Raw genomic sequence first — 23,899 nt, 5'->3', positions numbered from 1 at the left:
CAAAACACGATGCCAATCTAAAGTAGACATATGGGAAATGTGAACTAGTAACTATTTTGGGTTGTATAACCGTCTGTTTTACAAGCAGGTGCATTTCAATTCTGAAAAATGCAATTTTTTCAAAATTTTCTCTAAATTTTGCAATTTTTCACCAATAAACACTGAATATATCGACCAAATTTTACCACGAACATGAAGCCCAATGTGTCACGAGAAAAAAATCTCAGAATCGCTTGGGTAGGTTTAAGCATTCCGACGTTATTACCACATAAAGTGAAATATGTCAGATTTGAAAAATGGGCTCTGAGCCTTAAGGCCAAAACTAGGCTGCGTCCTTAAGGGGTTAAAGGACAGATAGGGTTTTGTATTAATGGCATTTGTCAGTTTACATTATTTTTATTTTTTTCTCTAAAGTGGGCAATATTGGGAAAAAATGCAAGAATTTAGCAGTTGCGTCAGTTTTCACACACAGTATGGACCACAGACAAAATGAATCTCCTTTCACATTCTGCCACTGCTCCCGTGCATGGGGATACCAAATATGTGTGCTTTATTCACTGTGCGGGCATGTTCCAGTGCTTGGCATAAAAGGAGGCTTTTTGGCCTTTTCGGTCCAGGAATTATGCATTTGACTTTATAGCAGAATACTGTTTTCTGGGGGGGGGGGGGGGGGGCGTAATGCTGCTGAAACATTAGAAACACCCCATAAATGACTTCATTCACACAAGTAGACCCCACAAGGTTTTCTTCAAGGGGTTTAACATCTTTTTAGAAAGTCCAGTTTTCTTAAAGTTTCTTGAATGAGATGGAACAAAATAAAACTTCCTTTTTTGGGCAAATGCGTTACTTTACATGAGTATTTTTCACACACAGTATAGACCACTGACAAAATTCATCTCCTTTCACATTCTGCCACTTCTCCTGTGCATGGGAATACCAAATATGTGTGCCTTATTTATCACATAGAGATGTAGGAGGGCTTACGATAGAAGAAGCTTATGTCACAAATCACCTTTTTTCAAAGCCGATTTTACAAAACTCAGTAGAGTTTCTATAACACTTTCAAAATATCTGCTTTTGAAGCAGAGATCCCAAAATATTCATCTGTGAGGCAGAGAAAATAAGCCGTGATCGTGTCGAGACATTACAAGATAGCTGTGGCAAGTCAGACAGGAGAAGCCTAAGAGGAGTTGTGGTGTCCTGTGTGCGAGCGAGACGGTGACAGTGGAGTGTGCAGATGCGGAAGTGTGAAGCCAAAGTCTGACCGGGTCCACACTGTGTATAAACTACTAGAAGTGGTGCTCCTGCAGAGGCCTCCATACCCCCTATACAAAGAGACCGAGTATATTCGCTATGTGTTTCATCGTACCCAAATGCAGAAAGACAAGTTAAAAGAGAACCTCGTAGAAAGACAAGTTAAAGGAGAACTTCGTTGATTGACAAGTTAAAGGAGTCCTAGTCAATACACCGGTGCAACAGACATTTGCCGGAGGAGACGTCCCTCCAACGTCTACGTACTGTAATCCTCATTATGCAGGAGATGTGGATTACACGACACTGTACCCGGGAATAGTAGTTATGAGCTAGATAGGAACACTTGTTTAGTTTGTATTTGAGGAATCTCTTCTGCCGGGTTTTGATACCCGGTAGTACTTACCACCAATAGAGGATTGAGTATTATTGTGTTTTACAGAAATTGTTATTGACGGCTTTTATTATTTTGGATCCAGTTTCCCTTCCCTTAGTAAATAATTTCTATTTTTGCACTCCTTGTGTGAGCCTCATTTCTGACACGTATCCGCCACCTGTGGTACTGCTAGAGCCACGTTACACTCAATTAATTTCTTATGGGGCAGAGTCAAGAGAGACTTGAATCACTGCAGCCCTTCACTTCCACCCTGGTGAACAAGAAATAGAGAGAGCTAAAATGCCCTGAATGTCTTACCCAAACAGGGAATTTCTAGTGGTCTGTGTGTTTGTATAGATGTCTTGCTAGTTAATCTAGTCCTGTGATTACAGCAGCATCTACACTAATTCAAGCAGGAAGTGTAATGCTATCTATCAGGCTTGTGGAAACTTCAGAGAAGCTGTCTGCTGCGTGTTCTTTACTGTAAAATCTAAGGCCCTGTTCACACTGAGTATTTTGACGAGTTTTTTGACGCAAAAACCGCACCGCAAAACTCGTCAAAAACCGGCCGAAAATGCCTCCCATTGATTTCAATTGGAGGCGGGGGCGGTTTTCTCCCGCGAGCGGTATAAACGCCTCGCGGGAGAAAGGAGGAATATGCCCTATCTTCGCACGGTTACGCCTCTGACCTCCCATTGACATCAATGGGAGGCAGAGAAAGCGTATTTTGCAGCGTTTTTTGCCCGTAGCACTCAATGGGCGCGAGCGAAAAACGCGGCAAAAATCGCGGCAAACGGCGTGCAGGAAGGTCAAAATCTGCCTCAAAATTCCAAACGGAATTTTCCTGCAAAAAACTTTGTGAACACAGCCTAAAGTTAACAGCTTTCATGTTGTCATAACATTTGTTTACTTCATGTGCAAATTCCATCTTTCCAACTTGATCTTAAAGACCCTGATAGGGAAAGTTAAAGTATAGTTCCTTTTCAGCTGTGAATGCAATGCCATGAGCGTCTTGAAGATTTTTGTTTATTCCCAGTCCAGGATTCTTGATTATAGTAATCTAGTTTTTCTACTCTGATTATAACAATTGTTTTCCATGTTTTGATCTCCTTAGCATCCTTGCATACAGTTTTTTTTATAGGTCCATGTTCTGCCTGAAGGCTCTTAAGTTTTAGTTTCCCCACTATATCTTTTGCCAAACACTACAATTCTGTCTGAAATATTAAAATTCCTTTTAGTCCCACATCAATAAGACCTGATAGGTGTCGTGTTGTCAAATATCCTGCATTGTCAGATGGTTGTTGAATAGTATATACCTTTCGGAAGAATGCAAAATTAAATGCTGCCTCTTTAATACACATGATAGGAGGCTGATTGAGGCTGTTGCAAAACTTTTATTTTGTCTTCCTGCAACCAATTCTGTTTTGACTTTTCATGTTTATTTTGTTTGCATTCTTCTGGTATCTAGTGGAATACTTTATGCCACTGGAACCCCTGGACCAATAACAGAAAACAGCCAAAAGCATCAGTGATCTACCACCATATTTGATAGGTTGGTATCTGATGCTTTCCTTTGTATGCAGTCCCTTTTTTTTCCCTGTCAAACATGATGAATGACTAAAAAGTGAAATTTCATCTGACCACATCACACAATTCCGTTTGTAGTTCTAATGACATTTTGTAAAGTTCAGGCGCTGTGTTTTGTGGCGTGCCTTTAGGAAAGGTATCTTTTATTGCACTCTTTTATAATGGTCATGGTCTGAAAGTAGATTTTGACATTCAACCTAACTGTGCAGTTCTCAACCCTAGATGCTTTTCATGAATGCTCATAGTGTCCTCTTTTTGAAAAAAGTTTAAACTATTTTGGAATTTTTTATATTTTAACCATTTCCTAATCTGTGCAGGTCCACGTCCATCTGTTTAATTTTAGTCAACAGCTCTATAGTTTTACCCATGTTAATGAATGACTAAGGGATTTGACATGTGTGTAACCTCATATTTATACCCCAGGGAAACCGGAAAAGGTCAATTCAACAATGGAGTTCCTAGAGACTAGGAGCAATAAAAATCAGTTTTGACCAAAGATGCAAATTGATTTTTGTTGTATTTAAAATATTCTCTAGGTGTTCCAATATTCTTGACCCACATATTTTTGAATGAATACATGATTCTTTAGATAAAACAGAACCAATGGTGTATGAAATATAAATAGTAATCATTTTCTTCCAGCTTTGCTTGACTGAAGATCGTATTTATAGAATGTTTTCCTATTCTGCTTCTAGAACGATGTCATATAAATTATTTCTTATTGTTGCTCGCATTGGCATTCCAGTTTCCAATAACTAGGCGGTTAACTTGCTTACAGGTCTTTTTGGAAGTATGTTTTTTCAGGTTTTCTTTCAACTTCTCCATGTAGACAATCTGGCCTAAAGCATGTGCACGCCTGATCATTACATCTAAATGGGCTTGTTGGACATACCTTTCAAAAACCACTGGCGTTCATATTGTATGTATTTGGCCTCTTTTTGCCACTCTTCTGGGAAGGCTGGCCGCAAGATTTTGAAGTGTGTCTGTGGGAATTTGTTAATACACAATGTTATGTACACTGTTCAAACAGCACAAAAAAGTTTACGCTTACGTGTTTAAGGCTGATTTTCTGACTTTTAGTTCTTTTGGTTACCGTGCTGCCATTTTCAATATGGATAAAGCCTTCATAAATGTTTAGGGTATGTTCACACGAGGGCGTCCGTAACGGCTGAAATTACGGGGATGTTTCAGCCTGAAAACATCCCCGTAATTTCAGCCGTAACGCCATGTGCAGGCGCTTGAACGCCGCGTCCATTACGGACGTAATTGGCGCTGCTATTCATTAGAGTCCATGAATAACTGCTCCAATTACAGCCAAAGAAGTGACAGCGGCGCGTAAATTACGCCTCGTGTGAACAGACAAACGTCTGCCCATTGCTTTCAATGGGCAGATGTTTGTCAGCGCTATTGAGGCGCTATTTTCGGACGTAATTCGGGGCAAAAACGCCCGAATTACGTCCGTAATTAGTGCGTGTGAACATACCCTTATACTTGCACCACAATTCAATTATATTGTTTTTTTAACAACTTGGTAGACACTGTATTTTTTTTTTTACAAAATAGACTGTTATTTTCACAATCTGTATCCTAATCCTAGTATCATCTGAATATGAATTAGTTTTGAGGAAGGTTCTGATCCAAAACTATTTGTGTACTTAACCCCTAGGCGACACCACGATGCAACTGTACGTCCGGGTGGCCAGTGTCTAAGCGCACAGGGACGTACAGTTACTGCGAAGTTCCCGATGCACACTGTCGGCAATAGTATGCACCGTGAACCGGGAGGCCAGCTGTCCCTGACAGCTGACACTCCACTGCTGCCGATCAGCGGCTTATTTCCGCTGATTTCGGTGATTAACCTCTTACATTCGGTGATCGATTGCAATCACCACATTTTAGGGGTTTCTAGCACATCGGCAGAACTCATAATGAAATCGTGAGGTTTGCAGATGGCTAGCATGGCTCCCGGAATCCAAGTAATGGCCTCCGTGTCTGCCATGTACGGAAAACCCATCAGGACCAGCCTCCTGATAGACTTCCTGTCAGAGTGACAGGACGTCACTGCCGTTCGCGTTGCACACTGTCGGTGACAGTGTCTGTGACCATGTGCATCGGGAACCGGGACGTCAGCTGTCCCTGATTTTGGCAATTAACCCGTTAAATGCGGAGCTCGATTGCAATCTCCCCATTTAGGGGGTTTGTAGCACATCAGCAGCCCCCAAGCAATTGTGGGGGCTGCTGATGCTTGTGATGGCACCCGGGGGGCCAGACAACGGCCTCCGGGTCAACCATGTATGGACGCCTATGAGGACCAGCATCTAGCTGGTCCTCGTGGACTAACTGTCAGAGTGACTGTGACGTCACACTGACAGTTGTAATACATTACACTACCTAGGTAGTGTAATGTATTCTAGCAACAATCAGAGCTTCAGGTAAAAAAGGAAAGTGTAAAAAGTAAAGATAAAAGTTAATAAAAATGAAAACGTTAAAAAAGCAGTACACACATTTGGTATCACCGCGTTCGTAACGACCCAATCTATAAAACTATAATGTTATTTTTACCGCACTGTGAACGCCGCATAAAAAACAAACTAAAAACAATGCCAGAATCACTATTTTTTTGGTCACCACCCCTCCCAAAATATAGAATAAAAAGTGATCAAAAAGTTGCATGTACCTGAAAATAGTACCAATAAAAACTACAACCTGTCCTGCAAAAAACAAGCCCTTACGCCGCTTTTTTGGCTGGAAAAAAAAACAAAAAAAAAAACGCTCTCAGAATATGGTGACACAGAAAATAAATTATTTTATAAAGAAGTGATTTTATTGTGCAAACGCTGCAAAACATAAAAAAACTATATTCATATGGTATCGCCGTAATCGGACTGAACCGCAGAATAAAGTAAAATTGTCATTTATAGCTCATTATGAACGCCATAAGAAAGAAATAATTTAAAACGCCAAAATCACTGTTTTTTGGTCACCAAAGCTCTAAATAAAATGTAATAAAAAGTGATCAAAAAGTTGTATGTACCAAAAAAATGGTACCAATAAAAACTACAGCTCGTCCCGCCAAAAATAAGCCTTCACACCTCTGTCGACCAAAAAATAAAAAAGTTATGGCTCTTGGAATATGTTGATACAAAACGATTTTTTTTTTTTTAACAAATAGTTTTTTCTTTGTAAAAGTAGAAAAATATATACATTTGCTATCACCATAATTGTATTGACCCGCAGAATAAAGTTAAGTTGTCGTTTTTACTGCACGGTGAAAGTGGTAAAAGCGAAACCGAAAAAGCAATGGAGAAATCACAGTTGTTTCCAATTTCACCCCGTAAAGAATTTTATTTTCGTTTTCCCAGTACAATATGTGGTACTTTAAATGGTGTCAATAGAAACTACAACTCTTCCCGCAAAAAAAATAAGCCCTCACACCGGCTCTATTCATGGAAAAATAAAAAATGTATGGCGTTTGGAAGGCGTGGAGTGAAAAACTAAAATAGAAAAGCAAAAAAGGATCAGTCCTGCGAAGGTTAATTAATTTCAATTAAAAAAATAAATTATTACCACATGTGGGGTATTGTCATACTCGGGAGAGATTGCGTTACAAATTTAGGGCGACTTTTTCTCCTTTATCCCTTGTGAAAATGAAAAAATTCAACATTTTAGTGGACGCAAATGCTTATATTCATTTTCACGTCCTAATTCTACTAAATTCTGCAAAAAAAAACCTGTGTGGCATAAATACCCCTAGAAAAATTCCTTGAGGGGTGTAGTTTCCCAAACGGGGTCACTTTTGGGGTATTTCCACTGTTTTGTTCCCTCCAGGTCGTTGCAATCGCGACATTGCACTAAAAACCAATCCAGCAAAATCTGCGCTCCAAAATCCAAATGGCGCTCCTTCCCTACTGAGCACTGCTGTGAGTCCAAACATCAGTTTATTACCACATATGGGGTATTTCCGTAATCAGGAGAAGATGCTTTACAAATGTTGGGGTGCATTTTCTTCTTTATTCCTTGTAAATATTACAAATTTCTATGTGTTTTCAGAAAAAAAAGTAGATTTTCATTTTCACAGACTAACTCCAATAAATATAGCAAAATACCTGTGGGGTGTAAAGGATCTGCCAGACACAGCTTCTGTGTCGACGCCCGTGGGTAATCAGTCTTCACCTGCTCCTATGTCTGTGAGACTGACTCCATCTTCCACCACTCAGGATGGCAGGCTTAGGAGTGGGAGAGCCTATCACAGCCTGGCCAGACGGAGCTAGCTCCCGCCCACTGTCTATTTATACCTGCCTATCCTGTTCCTCCTTTGCCTGTGATTCTGCTCTGCTTGTTTCCTGGCTCTGCTGCTGCTTGAACTACTGATCCTCTGCTTGTTATTGACCTTGGCTTACTGACCACTCTCCTTCTCAGCGTTCTGTACCTCGTACACTCCTGGTTTGACTCGGCTCGTTCACTACTCTCGTTGCTCACGGTGTCTCCGTGGGCAGCTGCCCCGTTTTCCCTAGCTTCTGTGTACCCTTGTCTGTTTGTCTGTCGTGCACTTACTGAGCGTAGGGACCGTCGCCCAGTTGTACCCCGTCGCCAAGGACGGGTCGTTGCAAGTGGGCAGGGACTGAGTGGCGGGTAGATTAGGGATCACCTGTCTGTCTCCCTACCCCATCATTACATGGGGTCAAAGTTCTAACTATACCCCTAGATAAATTCCTTGAGGGTCTAGTTTCCAAAATTGGGTCACTTTTAAGGAGTTTCCACTGTTTTGGCACCACAAGAACTCTTCAAACCCGGGATGGTGCCTAAAATATAATCTAAAAATAAGCAGGCCCCAAAATCCTGTAGGTGCTCTTTTGCTTCTGAGGCCGGTGTTTCGGTCCATTAGCACACTAGGGCCACATGTGGGATATTCCTAAAAACTGCAGGACCTGGGAAATAAATATTGAGTTGCGTTTCTCTGGTAAAACCTTCTGTTGCAGAATTTTTTTTTATTACAAATGAATTTCGGCAAAAAAAAAATAAATTTGTACATTTCCCCTCTACTTTGCTTTATTTCCTGTGAAACGCCTAAACGGTTAAGATACTTTCTGAATGCTGTTTTGAATAATTAAAGGGGTGCAGTTTTTAAAATGGGGTGATTTATTGGGGGATTCTAATATATAAAGCCCTTAAAACCACTTCAGAACTAGACTGGTATCTGTAAAAATAGACTTTTGACATTTTCTTAAAAATGTGAGAAATTGCTACTAAAGTTCTAAGCCTTGTAACATCCTAGAAAAATAAAAGGTAATAAAGTACAATATGTCACGTGAAAATAATCTCAGAGTCACTTGGATAGGTAAAAGCATTCCCAAGTTATTATCACATAAAGTGACACATGTCCGATTTTCAAAAATGGCTGTGCCACAAGGGCAAAACAGGATGCGTCCTGAAGGGGTTGTCTGGTTGTCTGGTTTTGAAAACATTTTTAAATATTTATATAAATCAATTCTGAATTATAAGGGTATGCTCGCATGGAGTTTTTTTACGAGTTTTTTTGACGCGGAAACCGTTAAAAACCGGCCGAAAATGCCTTAGAAATTTCCTTCTTTTTGCAAGAAAAGCACAGTTTTTTTCAATGAAGATAACAATAAATTAATCAGAAATACACTCTATACATTGTTAATGTGCTAAATGACTATTCTAGCTGCAAACGTCTGGTTTTTAATGCAATATCTACATAGGTGTATAGAGGCCCATTTCCAGCAACCATCACTCCAGTGTTCTAATGGTACATTGTGTTTGCTAACTGTGTTAGAAGGCTAATGGATGATTAGGAAACACTTGAAAACCCTTGTGCAATTATGTTAGCACCGCTGTAAACAGTTTTGCTGTTTAGAGGAGCTATAAAACTGACCTTCCTCTGAGCTAGTTGAGAATCTGGAGCATTACATTTGTAGGTTCGATTAAACTCTCAAAATGGCTAGAAAAAGACAGCTTTCATGTGAAACTCGACAGTCTATTCTTGTTCTTAGAAATCAAGGCTATTCCATGCGAGAAATTGCCAAGAAACTGAAGATTTCCTACAACGGTGTGTACTACTCCCTTCAGAGGACAGCACAAACAGGCTCTAACCAGAGTAGAAAGAGAAGTGGGAGGCCCCACTGCACAACTGAGCAACAAGACAAGTACATTAGAGTCTCTAGTTTGAGAAATAGACACCTCACAGGTCCTCAACTGGCAGCTTCATTAAATAGTACCCGCAAAACGCCAGTGTCAACGTCTACAGTGAAGAGGTGACTCCGGGATGCTGGCCTTCAGGGCAGAATGGCAAAGAAAAAGCCATATCTGAGACTGGCTAATAAAAGGAAAATATTAATATGGGCAAAAGCACACAGACATTGGACAGAGGAAGATTGGAAAAAAGTGTTATGGACAGACGAATCGAAGTTTGAGGTGTTTGGATCACACAGAAGAACATTTGTGAGACGCAGAATAACTGAAAAGATGCTGGAAGAGTGCCTGATGCCATCTGTCAAGCATGGTGGAGGTCATGTGATGGTCTGGGGTTGCTTTGGTGCTGGTAAAGTGCGAGATTTGTACAAGGTAAAAGGGATTTTGAATAAGGAAGGCTATCACTCCATTTTGCAACGCCATGCCATACCCTGTGGACAGCGCTTGATTGGAGCCAATTACATCGTACAACAGGACAATGACCCAAAGCACACCTCCAAATTATGCAAGAACTATTTAGGGAAGAAGCAGGCAGCTGGTGTTCTATCTGTAATGGAGTGGCCAGCGCAGTCACCAGATCTCAACCCCATAGAGCTGTTGTGGGAGCAGCTTGACCGTATGGTACGCAAGAAGTGCCCATCAAGCCAATCCAACTTGTGGGAGGGGCTTCTAGAAGCATGGGGTGAAATTTCTCCCGATTTACCTCAGCAAATTAACAGCTAGAATGCCAAAGGTCTGCAATGCTGTAATTGCTGCAAATGGAGCATTCTTTGACTAAAGCAAAGTTTGAAGGAGAAAATTATTATTTCAAATAAAAATCATTATTTCTAACCTTGTCAATGTCTTGACTATATTTTCTAGTAATTTTGCAACTCATTTGATAAATATAAGTGTGAGTTTTCATGGAAAACACAAAATTGTCTGGGGGACGGTAGTGTGTGTATATACGTATACGTATATATAGACACTGTACAGCTGTGTAACAATTTGTCGTCTTCTCTCTCCGTCACCCTGGATCGGTGTGAGCGGAGAAGAGGGCTATAAGGCTATATTCACATGATGAGAAAAAAAGGGCAGTTAACAACGGATCCGCTGCCAGTTTTTCATGGCTATTTTGCATCAATGTGCCTCAAAATTTGAATCCATTTCCTGGCCGTCTGACCGCTTTTCACAGACATCTGCCATCCGTTTTTCATGGACGTTAAAAAAATAGATGAATTTTATTAGTTAGTTTTTTTTTGTCCCAGCCACCTGAAAACACCAGAGTGCCCATGTAGATAGTAACGCAATACCACTGTAAATAGTTCCACAGTTCCCACTGTAGGTAGTGCCACACAGTGACCATGTAGATAGCGCCAGTGTCCCCTGTAGGTAGTGCCCATATAATGCCACAGTGCCCCTGTAGATTGTGCCGCCCCCCCTGTAGATTGCGCCGCCCCCCCTGTAGGTTGCGCATCCCCCTGTTGATTGCGCCGCCCCTGTAGATTGCGCCGTCCCCCCTGTAGATTGCGCCGTCCCCCCTGTAGATTGCGCCGTCCCCCCTGTAGATTGCGCCGTCCCCCCTGTAGATTGCGCCGTCCCCCCTGTAGATTGCGCCGTCCCCCCTGTAGATTGCACCGTCCCCCTGTAGATTGCACCGTCCCCCCTGTAGATGGCACCACCATCCTGTACATAGCACCACTGTAGCCCCCTGTAAGAGCGGAATCCATCTGGCCAGGGATTCCGCTCCTAGAGGGACCCCCTGATGTCTCTGTTCATATATGGACAGTGAAATCAGGGGCTCACTCTAAAAGCAGAATCTCCTGCCTCAGCATCGGCAGCGCTGTGGCCGGTTATTCTGCTCCAGGAGTAGCCCCTGACATCACGGTCCATATATGGATAGTGACGCCAGGGGCTTCTCCAGTAGCAGAATCCCCGGTTAGAGTGTCGGCCGGGGATTCCACTCCTAGAGAGAGCCACAGACATCACTGTCCAAATCGAAAGTGACGTCAGGGGCAGTCTCTAAAAGCGGAATCCCTGACACACCACGATCTGACACTGGGGATTCCGCTCCTAGTGGGAGTTTGGGTGGTGCAATATACAGGGGAAGAGGGGTTTGATGCAATCTACAGCGGGGGGCTTGCTATCTACAGGGGGGCATTATTTACAGCGGGGATGGAGAGACGTTGGGTCTCCTAGAGGGAGCTTAGGTGGCGCTATCTGCAGGTGGTTTTGCGCTATCTACAGTGTGCAGTTGAGTGCAGCATGTAATGGGCAGGGCTGCACAAACCCTGGGGCACTTGAAATTTTTTCCTATCCTCAGTTATTTAGAGATCGGTGCCGTTATATTTTGGCGCCCAATTTTTAAATAACCCTCTGAACTGTCAATGGGGCATGTAATTGGCAAGAGGGCGTGTAACATCGCTGTGTCACTGTCCAATCCGCTACGGACAGTGTCACAGCAGGAGCTGGAGAGAGGAGAGCGTGTGCAGCTCGGAGCTATGCGAGCATGCGTGCGCACGCGCAGCTCGGAGCTGTGCGAGCATGTGCGTGCACACTCTCACTCTTCAGCTGTTGGCATACAAGACAGAGAAGAATGTCTCATGAGTGATCACAAACTTGTCGTCCTTGTCTGCTATGAGCTGAAAAGTGAGTGAGAGCGTGCGCACATAGCTCCGATTCCGCTGCCGAAGATACTCCCGCCGCCATGGAACAGAACAAGAACAATTCACATTCTTCTCTTCTATTCCTTGGTCGCGGCGGAGCTGCGCATGCGCGCAACGCTCTCCTCTCTCCAAATATAACGGCACCGATATCTAAATAACGGAGAAAGATGGGAAGAAAATGTATAATGAGACAGGGTTTGTACAGCCCTGCCCATTACATTCTGCACTTAGCTGCACATGTACGGGCAGGTGAAATGTTCTCCTTAAAGCCCCGGTCGACATGAGTGCAGCGCTGCTCACACTGAAGCAGCACTGCACTCATTAACCCGTTAGTGACCGGCCCATAGTCTTTTTACGTCGGTCACTAACGGGCCTTATTCCGATGCCATAGACTTTTTACGTTGCGGCATCGGAATAAGTAAACCGAGCAGGGAGCTGTCAAATCTCCCTGCTCTCAGCTGCCAGAGTCCCTGCTCTGCCGGGTGAGATCGATATTAGTATCGATCTCACCCGTTTAACCCCTCAGATGCGGTGCTGAATAGCGTGCACCGCATCGGAGTGGTTTTGGAGAGCTCCCTCTCATCCCACTGACACCCGGCGATAAGATCGCCGAGTGTCTGTGTCTCCCATGGCAGCCGGAGGCCTAATAAAGGCCCCCAGGTCTGCCTGTAATGAATGCCTGCTAGATCATGCCGCAGGCATGACCTAGCAGATGCCTGTCCGTTTTAAACGGACAGGCAGTAATACACTGCACTACAAAAGTATTGCAGTGTATTATAATAGCGATCGGAGGATCGCATAGTGAAGTCCCCTAGTGGGACTAGTAAAAAAGTTTAATAAAGTTAATAAAAGAAAAATTTGAAAAAAAAAAAGAAAAACCCACTTTTTCCCCTTACAAACTGCTTTACTATTAAAAAAACAAAATGAAGTTAAAAAGTTACACATATTTTGTATCGCAGCGTCCGTACCGACCCCGAACATAAAGCTATTACATTACTTAACCCGCACGGTGAAAGCTGTAAAAAATGAAATAAAAAACGACGGAAAAATTGCTGTTTTCTGTGAATCCTGACTTTAAAAAAATGTGATTAAAAAGTGATCAAAAAGTTGCATCTACTCCAAAATGGTACCAATAAAATCTACAAGTCTTCCCGCAAAAAAAAAGCCCTCATACAACTGCATCGGCGAAAAAATAAAAACGTTACGGCTCTTCAAATATGGAGACACAAAAACAAATAATTTTTGAAAAAAAGCTTTTTTACTGTGTAAAAGTAGTAAAACATACAAAATCTATACAAATTTGGTATTGTTGCAATCACAACAACCCACTGAATAAAGTTATTGTGTTATTTATACCACACGGTAAACAGCGTAGATTTAGGATGCAAAAAAGTGTGGCGAAATTTCTGATTTTTTTCTATCCCCCCCCAAAAAAAGTTACTAAAACTTAATCAATAAATAATATGTACCTCAAAATGGTGCTATTAAAATATACAACTTGTCCCGCAAAAAACAAGACCTTATACAGCTATGTCGACGCAAAAATAAAAAAGTTATAGCTCTTGGAATGCGACGATGGAAAAATAGGCTGGTCATTAAGGGGTTAAACCTAGTTCAAGGCTGTCAACGTTTATATACGTCGGCAGTTGGATTGTATATATCTGTATGGCAGTCGCGAAGGGGTTAAAGGATGTATTTTTTCTATAAGGCTGGGCACTCTTGTCACACTACTTCCTTAGTTTCATCTGTTGTGTAACTTGCGTGCGTCAGCTCAGGAGCACTGTTTTGAGACTTATGCATAAGTTCTTAACCTAATAATATATATATTGCTAGAAAATCTCATTAAGGTATCCCGAACATGTAGCTATATCAGAGGCGTAGCTAGGTTCTACTGCACCCGGGGCAAAGATTGTTTGGAGCCCCCGCTTAACCTCCTTCCCGACCTCTCCTTCCCCTTCACCATGTTTGTTTTCTCTACCAATCAATAAGGTGTCATTTGTTTTTCCATATTTTTTTTAATGCAACTCTAGCATAAAGCCATTTGTACATTTTACAAGCAAGATAGTTTTATATACAGCAACAGAACCAAGCTGAGTACATATATATGGCTACAGAACCAAGCTCAGTACATACATACAGCACCAGAACAAAGCTCAGTACATCTTTACAGCACAAGAACAAAGCTCAGTACATCTATACGGCACCAGAACCAAGCTCAGTAAATATATATAGCACCAGAACCAAGATCAGTACATATATATATATATATATATATATATATATATATATATATATATATATATATATATATAGTGACAATGTTGTCATGGTGCCAGACACTGTGCCTCTAAATATAATAGCACCATACACTGTACCTCTTATAATGCCATACACTGTAGCTATAATTATGATAGCGCCATACACTGTTCCTCTAATTCTAATAGCACCATACACTGCACCTCTAATTATAATAGCACCATACACTGTACCACTTATTCTAATAGCACCATAAACTGTACATTTAATTATAATCGTTCCATACACTGCACCTCTAATTATAATAGTACCATACACTGTCCCTGATTAGCACCATACACTGTCTCTGATTATAATAGTGACATACACTGTACCTCAAATTATAATTGTTCCCTACACTATACCTCTAATTATAATGGTGCCCTACACTGTACCTCTATAATAGCACCATACACTACACCTCTGATCATAATAGCACCATACACTGTGTACCACTGTGTATAGTGCTCTACATATATTACCCCACATATAGCTTCCTCTGAAAATAGTGCCCCACATGTAGCCCCCCTGAAGATGGTGCCCTACATATATCTCCCTCTATAAATAGTGCTGCACATATAGCACACCCCTGTATATAGTGCCTCACATATGGCTCCCCCCTATAGTGCTCCATATGGCCCACCCCTGTATATAGCCCCCCTGTGGTTATAGCCCACCTCTGTATATAGCTCATCCCTGTATATAGTGCCTCACCCATAGCTCCCCTATAGTGCTCCACATATAGCCCACCCCTGTTTTTTATCCCACCCCTGTATATAGTGCCTCACATATAGCTCCCCCTATAGTGCTCCACATATATAGCCCACACATTTATATAGCCCCTTCTGTAGATAGAGCCGACCCCTGTAGATAGAGCCCCCCTGTACATAATGTCACTCACATTTTTATTAAGATTAAAAAAAACAAAAAACTTTACATACCTTTTAATCCCGTTCCCGCGCTGTCCGGTGGCAATCCAGACCTGCTCTCTTCTGAGCAGGTCTGCTGGGGTTGAACGCAGTGTTGTTGAAAGGCGCTGATTGACAGGGCAATTCATTCTGCCCTGCCAATCCGCTCCTTTCATAGACGCAAGCGGCGCAAAGAAGTAATCGCGCCGCTTGAGCCGTTGAAAGGCGCTGAATGACTGGGCACGGAACGTACCCGGCAATTCATCGCTTATAGTGCAGAAGGGGTTGGCAGCGGCTGGTTTCAGTGGCCCTGCCACCCCCTCATGGACGGTGCGGCCCTGGTGCCCCCCCCACCTTCCCTCTTAGTTGGGCCCGGGGCATATTCCCCGGCTGCCCCCCCCCCCCCTCCCCTAGCTACGCCCCTGGCTATATTCCTATAGGCTGCAATTGTGTAGCCCGACTCTAAAGCAAGTAATCTTTTCATACTATATTGTAGGTTGTTGTTTTTTTGCAAGGTTATTTCACTATACCTGTCTGTATCTGAAATCTGATGTACCTAAAATTGCTTTTACTTTTTATTTTGCAGATCTTTGAAAGGATTTTGTTTATATGGGCTATTCGACATCCAGCCAGTGGATATGTTCAAGGCATAAATGACCTTGTCACACCCTTCTTTGTTGTATTTATTGGGAACTATGTTGGTAAGTTACTTCTAGAACATGTTAGTTTTGTTTAAGTTCAAATATTATAGACCAGTAGGGTAATTGTGCAAAAAATAAATGTGTCTCATTCTCATATTACTCTTCTAGAAAAGATAGGTGACATTTTTTTCAAAATACTTTATAAAATGATAGTAAATGATTTGGTTTTTTGGTTAATAATTATATTTTTTCTAACTTAAGTAACTTAGGCAGCAAATAACTGACCACATTGCTGTAGTCCTGTAAACAGCACATCAGCGATGAAGCCAGTGATAGGCCTATGCAATCATTTTTCAAGTGTCACCGAGCTCTGGCAACTGATTTGAGGCCGGAGCCGCGGTATACTATGCTTTCATATAGAATTGAATGGGAGTTAAGAAAACAGCTGTTTCCATAGCTCTCGATTTCCTGAAACAGCTCAGCTTGCTTTGCTATGCTAATATTCTAACTCCCATTTACTTCAAAATGGGAGCTTGGCTGTTTCCATACACCTGATCACCTCCTAATTTAGTGGCTGGGGACCAGCGACAGCAGAAAGGGTAGGACAGGGTTCAGAAGTCCCAGTTCTAGAGAAAGGTGCATGTCCTATGGATATGCTATAAATGTGCGTGATGGGAATACCCCTTTTAATGCATGTCCTTTTTTTACAGTATTTTTATCTTTCACTTCATCTTTGGGACTTTATTTTTACATCATTGATAAAATTACTTGGGTTAAAGATAAAGAAAATATAAATATTCCACCATTTTGTCTATACATCTCCTATGAAGACTTATATTTTTCCATACTTCTGAAGTTACCAACAATAACCTGATAACCTGATTCTCCATACTTCCATAGTTACAGTCTACAAACAAACTCTGTGTAGTCTGAATCTGCAGATTTAACGGAAACCGATGCAATACTAGACTCAAAACAAACATACGGAAGGTAAACGTCCAATTTTTTACATGTTGGCCGGATACGTCAAAGAAACTGAAACTTCACCTTCCGTTTGTTTGTTTGACATCTGTTATTCTCTAATTTGAACGTGTCCGTCTTCTTCTGGATTTATTTTGTGATGTAGGTAGTGATGCGCATGCGCAGTAGGAAAAATTGGACCCGTTAAATGAAATAATGAATACAAGCTAACGATGTTCCGTTTGTATCAGTCATCCGTTGACTTTAATTTAAAAAGAAAAAGAAACCTCCTTTCCCTTAGCTTTTTGTTATTATGAATGGAAAAAATAGTGAGGCAGACTAAGCTATTGTTTTCTGCAAAAATACGGAAACCTGACGGAACGGAGGCACACTGAGCTCAAATGAGGTCGAAAAAAAAATCTCTTAAAATCGATGTGTACCTCTTTTCCCCGTTTTTCTATTCCTGTGAAGAAACAGAATAACAGATAACACACTGCAGATGTGAACAGAGCCTTAAAGGGAATCTGTCACCAGGTTTATGCTGCCCTATCTGAGGGCAGAATAAAGTAGAGCCGGAGACCTGGATTCCTACGCTTTATTACTTGTCAATGATCGGTTGAATTCAATGGGGAAAACCCGCAACAAAACCGCATTTACGCAAATACAACTGACATGTTGCGGAATAAAATTTTGCACCACAGGTACATTTCAGAGCATTTTTTCCTCTAAGTATTGACGCAGTGTGTGGATGAGATTTGTTTTATCTCATACACTTTGCTGCTACTGTATTTGCTGCGGATTTTCCGCAACAAATTCCATTGTGGAAAATCTGCAGTATTTATGCAATGTGTGAACTGACCCTAATTATGCCATTTTCTACCGTAAATTATAGTAATTTGTTAAGCAGGGGGTGGCTTCCTCGCCTTCCACTAAGCTCTACCCACTTTTTCGAAAAGTGTTGTGAGCGGCAAAAACAGCACAGGAGTCGCATTTTTCCCTGCAAATTTTTTTGGGGGCATTTTTGCCTTTTCTATGCCAGAAAACTTTAGTATAAAAGTTAATAAATTCCCCTATAAACTCTATAACCGTAGAGACATATAGGTCTGCATAGGCGTTTTATACACAAAACAGTACATTTTTAAGTAAGGCCTCATGCACACGACCGTAGTGTTTTTCTGGTCCGCAAATTCCAGGACCGTGTTCCGTGAAATGTCATCCGCAGTTCATCCGTATGTCCTCCGCAGTTCATCCGTATGTAATCCGCAAAATGCGGATGAAAAATAAAAAGCCTAGGTAAAACATGATGACGACAGAACTCATTCCCGGTCGTCGCCTAGCAACACTTCCGCAAATCCGCAAAACTGCGGATGACACACGGCGGTGTATCCGCAATTTCCACGGGCCCATTGACTTCTATTGGCATGTCCGCACCGCATTTGCGGCCCATAATAGGACATGTCCGTAGTTTCTGCGGCACGGATGTGCGGACATGCGGAGAGCCGTGAAAACACGGATAGTGTGTATGGGCCCATAGAAATGAATGGGTCCGCAATTTACCCGTGGATTTGCGGTTGAATTGCGGACGCAAAAACACGGTCGTGTGCATGAGGCCTAAGACTCATCTTCCTCTGGCAGAGTTTTTGCATTTGATCTGGAATTGCCTGAATATTGCTGTATTTTGGTCGCTGATACTTCAAGAGGCGTCGACAAAGCTTGGCTGTGAGCTTCCCAAGACTGCTTAATTAGCGTTGCTGACTTGGTAATGATGAAGTTCTCAAAAACCCAAATTCATCTTACTCTGAGTTCTGTTGATTGCAAAATTAGTAATTGCAAGAAAATGGAAGGCTGAGTTTCCCTCTTCCATTTTGGAAGGGAGAAACACTGTTTCTAAAATGATAGATTATGAGAAAATAAGAGCAAAAAGATCAATCAATAGCACAATTGGGAGGAGATCTGGGGTCCTTGGACTTGACGTGAAGGATACTTGTTGTGTATTGTTTTGGGTGTAATTCTGTATTGTATCTTGTTTGAAACATGCTAGTTAAAAATAATTGAAATCAATTTTTTTTGTTTTACGTAAGACTATTTATAAAGTTGTCTTTTCATTTTAGATGCTCTGAAAGAATAAAAATTGGTTGTAAAAGTGTACATAGCATTTAAAGTTGGTATTACTTGTGGGGGCCCCTCACTACCCTGTACTAATAATCTATTCTGTAGTCTTCAGTTTGTAACCTTATTTGCTGCCAATGTTGCTCATCGTTCCTTAAAACGACTTATTACTTTTAACTGTAATATTCAATATTAACCTATTTATGTTATGAATTTCTGAGAAACGGTACTATTTTTTTTTTTACTCCCAATTCCGAACGGGGCATAGACAAGAAGGAGCTAAAGGCTGGCCAATCTCATGTTAGCTCTTTGCTCTAGGAAACCAGCGCCTTCTTGTATATATGGAGGATGGAAAGCACAGCTGCTGATTTTAACATAAAGTTTATGGTGTAAACTAATAAATACAAATTGCCAAGAACAAATCCGCTAAGGTTTACGCAGGGAGGCATAGCTGCTCTTAATAGAAGATGCTTTTCCAGTTCCACCTTTCCCTGACTTGTGATGATTACACTGTGTGGTAATGTCACGTTTAGTGTTAATAGAAAAGGGCAAGCTGCCCTTGAGTTTGGATTTGCATGGAAACACCTTTTTTCTTTGTTTCCAGTTCTTGTTTCATTGGCGGTCTATTCATTGCTTAGCAACTAATGAGAACTACTGCTGCTTTCTCCCTAATCATCTCTTAAGTAGGGTAGAGGACTACTCCTGAGAGTGCTTGCCGGTTTTGCCTTTTACTCCCTCATTTGACAGATAATGAAAATGTTCTTAATGATCCTAGAGCAGTTGGATCTCTGTTGGAAGACTTTAGAGTTGTTAATTGAAATAAGAAGTTCAGCTGAGATGTGATTAGAGAATTGATATTCCATGTTAAATAGACCATTTAATTAATGTGGTAAATAAGTTTGTCTTAACTACTTTGCCAGCAACTTGCATTGTAGGACCCAAGTGACTGTTAATGCAGTAGCATCTGTGTCAAGATCATAGGTGAACACAAATACGTATTTATCTTCCCGCCAAATACAAGAGGGGTTTGTTTGCACTATTTAATATTTCTTATCTTTTTTTTTTTTCTTCATTATGGACCATTTACATTCTATATACAATGACCACTACGTGTACTCTCACCATATATTGTATGTCTGTGATTAAAGAACATATGGATGTTTTATTTAGCTAATTAATTTGTATATTGATGATGTTTGATGGTTTAAGTTAATAATTTTGTAGGATAAAACATTTCATGCCTTTTGTTTGTTTTTTTACTTATCAAACACCCATTAGACAATGGGAGGCAACTAATGACATTGTATATGCATATTCATAGGGCTGTGCTGTTCATCTGATACACATTGGTGTAAAGTATTCCTTCTGTACTTTATTCTGGTTAACCACTTGTCACATTTCAGTGCTTCCAGGATTTTACATGCATAGCTTCCACAATTTTATACGTAGTTTATTTGTAGATTTGTTGGGCTGATATTTTCTCAATCCATCATTCTGTCTGAGATCTATCATTACATTTTCTTTGCAATCCTTGCCTTGTTCTACATTGTACAAATACTGACATTGTATTATAATTTTTCTTTAAGCTATGCTGCAATATTGTGTGACATATTCAATTGACTCATAATTGGTGAGCAGTTGTAGAAAGGAAATATTGTTTTAACAAAATTTTATTGAAAATTGAGAAGGACAAATAATGATGTGGGGCACATACTGTATTTCTATGTGCCTCTGATTTTATGAAGAATCATCCTTTTTTTTTTTTTCCGTTATATTCTGAATGAATCGTATGAAGATTGTGGCGATCTCCATCAGACTCCATATTGTAGTGGTATTCGCCACCTAGGAACTATTTCTTCTGGTGGAGAATCCTGTACCACCGAAATTCAGTATCATACAGCAGCACAAAGTGTGCCTATGGCTCCATAATATGTAGCGGTTTCTCTGTACAAGCTCCTAATATAAATGCTGTTCCTGACAGCATTGTTTGCGGTTTCAAACTAGTATCTTGTGTCCTGGGAGCTATCTGTTTCAGCTCAGCCTGTGTGAAGATGGGTTTCTTCTGTAGATCACCAGACGTGGTAGGATCAGCCATTTCAAAATCCTTTACTCCTCTCACTTCATGGGACTTAAAGTGGTTGGCCCATTAAAAATATATTTCAACTATTCTCAGGATAGGTAATAACTGTACGATTGCGGCTGGTCCGACCGCTGGGACTCCCACCGATCACTAAAGTCTCGTGTCCCTGTTTGAATTGAGCTGCGGTTACTTATGCGCTCTCTTTGTTCATTCTCGTTTTGACTGATTAAAAGAACAGCACTCGGCTTTCTCAGTCAGTCCCATAGAGGATGAATGACCGACGCTCCATTCATACAGGACCCTCGTTCTAGTGATCGCTGGTAGTCTCCACAGTCGGACCCGGATTGATCATACATTTGTCACCTCTTCTGTGGATAGGTCAGACATTTTTTCATTGGCCAACCTCTTTAAAGTAATGGCCTGTGTTGCCATATCTTCTTCTTCTTCTTCTTCTTTTTTCTTTCCTTTTTTTTTTCTTATGCAATACAAAGAAAATATTAGTAATATCACTTTTGTACACATAACTTACACCAAATATCCGCATACAAAGTTTTAGATATATAAACCATAATTTCCTCCCAGCCCTGCATACACCCTAACTGCCACAGTGTAGGTAAAAAAAATAAATAGAACATGCTTTAAAAATTATTTTCGCTCCATGGCTTAAAATTTTCCAAAAACTATTTTCATTTACCCCTCCTGACAGCATCCATCTTTTCGAATAGTAGTATAGAAAATACATAGTTATTCCATAATGATATTGTGGGTACCTCCTCAGATAACCAATTTCTGGCAATAAGTTTTGTGGCAAGATTATAATATCAGAGTCACCCAGAATGCATAATGTACTTTCAGGAAACAGTTTGCAATTGGAGATTATATTAATAACCTCAATAATATGTACCCTAAAACAATATAATTTCAGACAACTTTGTAAAAGGTGGATCCAATCTGCTTCTTATCTCCTACATTTGGGACATCTACTATCGGTAAAAGTTCGGGAGTCAAATATAGTTGATGTACAATAAAAAGTTGTGAATGCAAGTAGGCTAGACTAAATTACCGTTTAGGAATGTTTCAAAGGGCCTGTTCACATCACCGTTCATTTCCGTTCCGGGGTTCCGTCGGAGGTTTCCGTCGGGTGAACCCCGCAACGGAAAGTGAAAGTGAAAGCACAGCTTCCGTTTCAGTCACCATTGATCTCCGGCAGGTTTCCTGTTTTCCGACGGAATCAATAGCGGAGTCGACTATGCTATTGATTCCGTCGGAAAACCGGAAACCTGCCGGAACGGTGACGAACGAAAACCATTAGCGATGTTTCCGTCACCATTGAGATCTAGAGATAAACCTAAAAGCATTCCAAAGATACTCGACTGAGTTGATATTCAAGGAAGAATTATTTTTTTTCATTCGTTCCAAAGTGATAATTTGTACACAACAGAATTATATAGATGCAAGCGATAAGTGTTGACGTTTCGGCCCATCCAAGGCCTTTCTCACACTCGCTATAAGATCAATGGTAACTGAAACGGAAGCTGTGCTTTCACTTTCACTTTGCGTTGCGGGGTTCAACCGAAGAAAACCTCAGACGGAACCCCAGAACGGAAATGGACGGTGATGTGAACAGGCCCTAAGGGTGCGTTCACATATCTGTTGCATCAGCATCAGTTTTTTTTATTTCTCAAGTGATTAAAACGGATGCAAAAACTGATGCAAAAATGGATCAGTAGCCATCAAGCTTTTTCTAAATTTTTCCTACAAAACCATCAGTTGCCATCAATTGTCCTTACTTGTGATCAGTTTTTACCATCCGTTTTTAACATCCGTTTTTACAGTGGTCCACCAAGAAGATAGTCTAGGGTCTGAAAATGTGACAATTTTATCAGACTTGTGCATAGCTTCTGATAGATTAGATACATGATAGATTAGATACTTGTGTACCATGTCAGGCCTCTTCTTCTCTGCTACGGCCTTGGCGCTACACTGAAGTCTGACACACACATTTTAATGTTATGTCTGTCATATTCAGTGCAGCGCCAAGGCCGGCGCCGAAAGAAAGAGAGCGCCCAGAAGGCAGCTGACCTCAGATCAAATCTTCGAAGCAGCCTTGTGAGCCTGCATAGATGCCAAAAACTAGCCCTAACTTCAGAGAGTAGATAGTTTTTGGCGCCTTTACAGCTACCCAATCCCACCCCGCATCTCCTACCCACCCCACACCATGCAGGGATTGCTGTTGTTTCTATTCACACAACATGGTTCGGGTGTTGGCCGTTAAAAATGGCCGTCCAACGCTGCTGGATCCGGCTTCTGCAGAGGTTCAGCGATGTACGGAGCCACAACGCATGTCCTCTGTGCCAGGACAGATCCCATAGAAAGCTATGGGATCCTTCTAGCATCAGTTTCCCTCCGGCTGTTCTGCAACACACCTGAGGGAAACGGATATATGTGAACGGCCCCTAAAACATTGTATCCATGACTTATTAGATAGACCAACCAGATCTCTGTTCCACTTGTGCATAGATCTATGAGGATATTGAATTTTCATTTAATGGCGCGGCACACAAAGGCAGTATGGATAAGGAGCACAAGCCTATGGCCGTTTCGCGTTTGGACCGAAGAAAGGCCAAAATGGTCTATCAGCCAAGATCCCCAGAGCTCCCAGCTATGAAGACCTCCCATAAAGACTTAACAAAATCTTGTAAGACATGCCTCAGTCTGTTCTGATATACAGTAATTTTAGGTGTAAGGCCTTTTTCACACTTTAAAAAAAAAACTCCAAAATGTCATTTGCCAGTTTTATTAAAATTAAGGTCCATGAGTGGAAAATTGCCTTA

The 23,899-nt window shown here is 41.2% G+C and overlaps 1 protein-coding gene across 4 annotated transcripts in view; it reads left to right on the top strand.

Moving 5' to 3' along the window:
• The window catches only part of TBC1D22A (TBC1 domain family member 22A), a 544,224-nt gene that overhangs the window by 169,035 nt on the left and 351,290 nt on the right, over window positions 1–23,899 (top strand). For all 4 annotated transcript variants that reach the window (XM_075857221.1, XM_075857220.1, XM_075857223.1 and 1 more), the window contains one exon: window positions 15,862–15,976. In XM_075857221.1, coding sequence (XP_075713336.1) covers window positions 15,862–15,976 — 115 coding nt within the window. The remainder of the gene's footprint in view (window positions 1–15,861; window positions 15,977–23,899) is intronic.

The sequence above is a fragment of the Rhinoderma darwinii genome, chromosome 3 (genome assembly GCF_050947455.1).
Source record: "Rhinoderma darwinii isolate aRhiDar2 chromosome 3, aRhiDar2.hap1, whole genome shotgun sequence".
Taxonomy (NCBI): Eukaryota; Metazoa; Chordata; class Amphibia; order Anura; family Rhinodermatidae; genus Rhinoderma; species Rhinoderma darwinii.
This window is presented reverse-complemented; position numbering and strand designations above follow the sequence as displayed.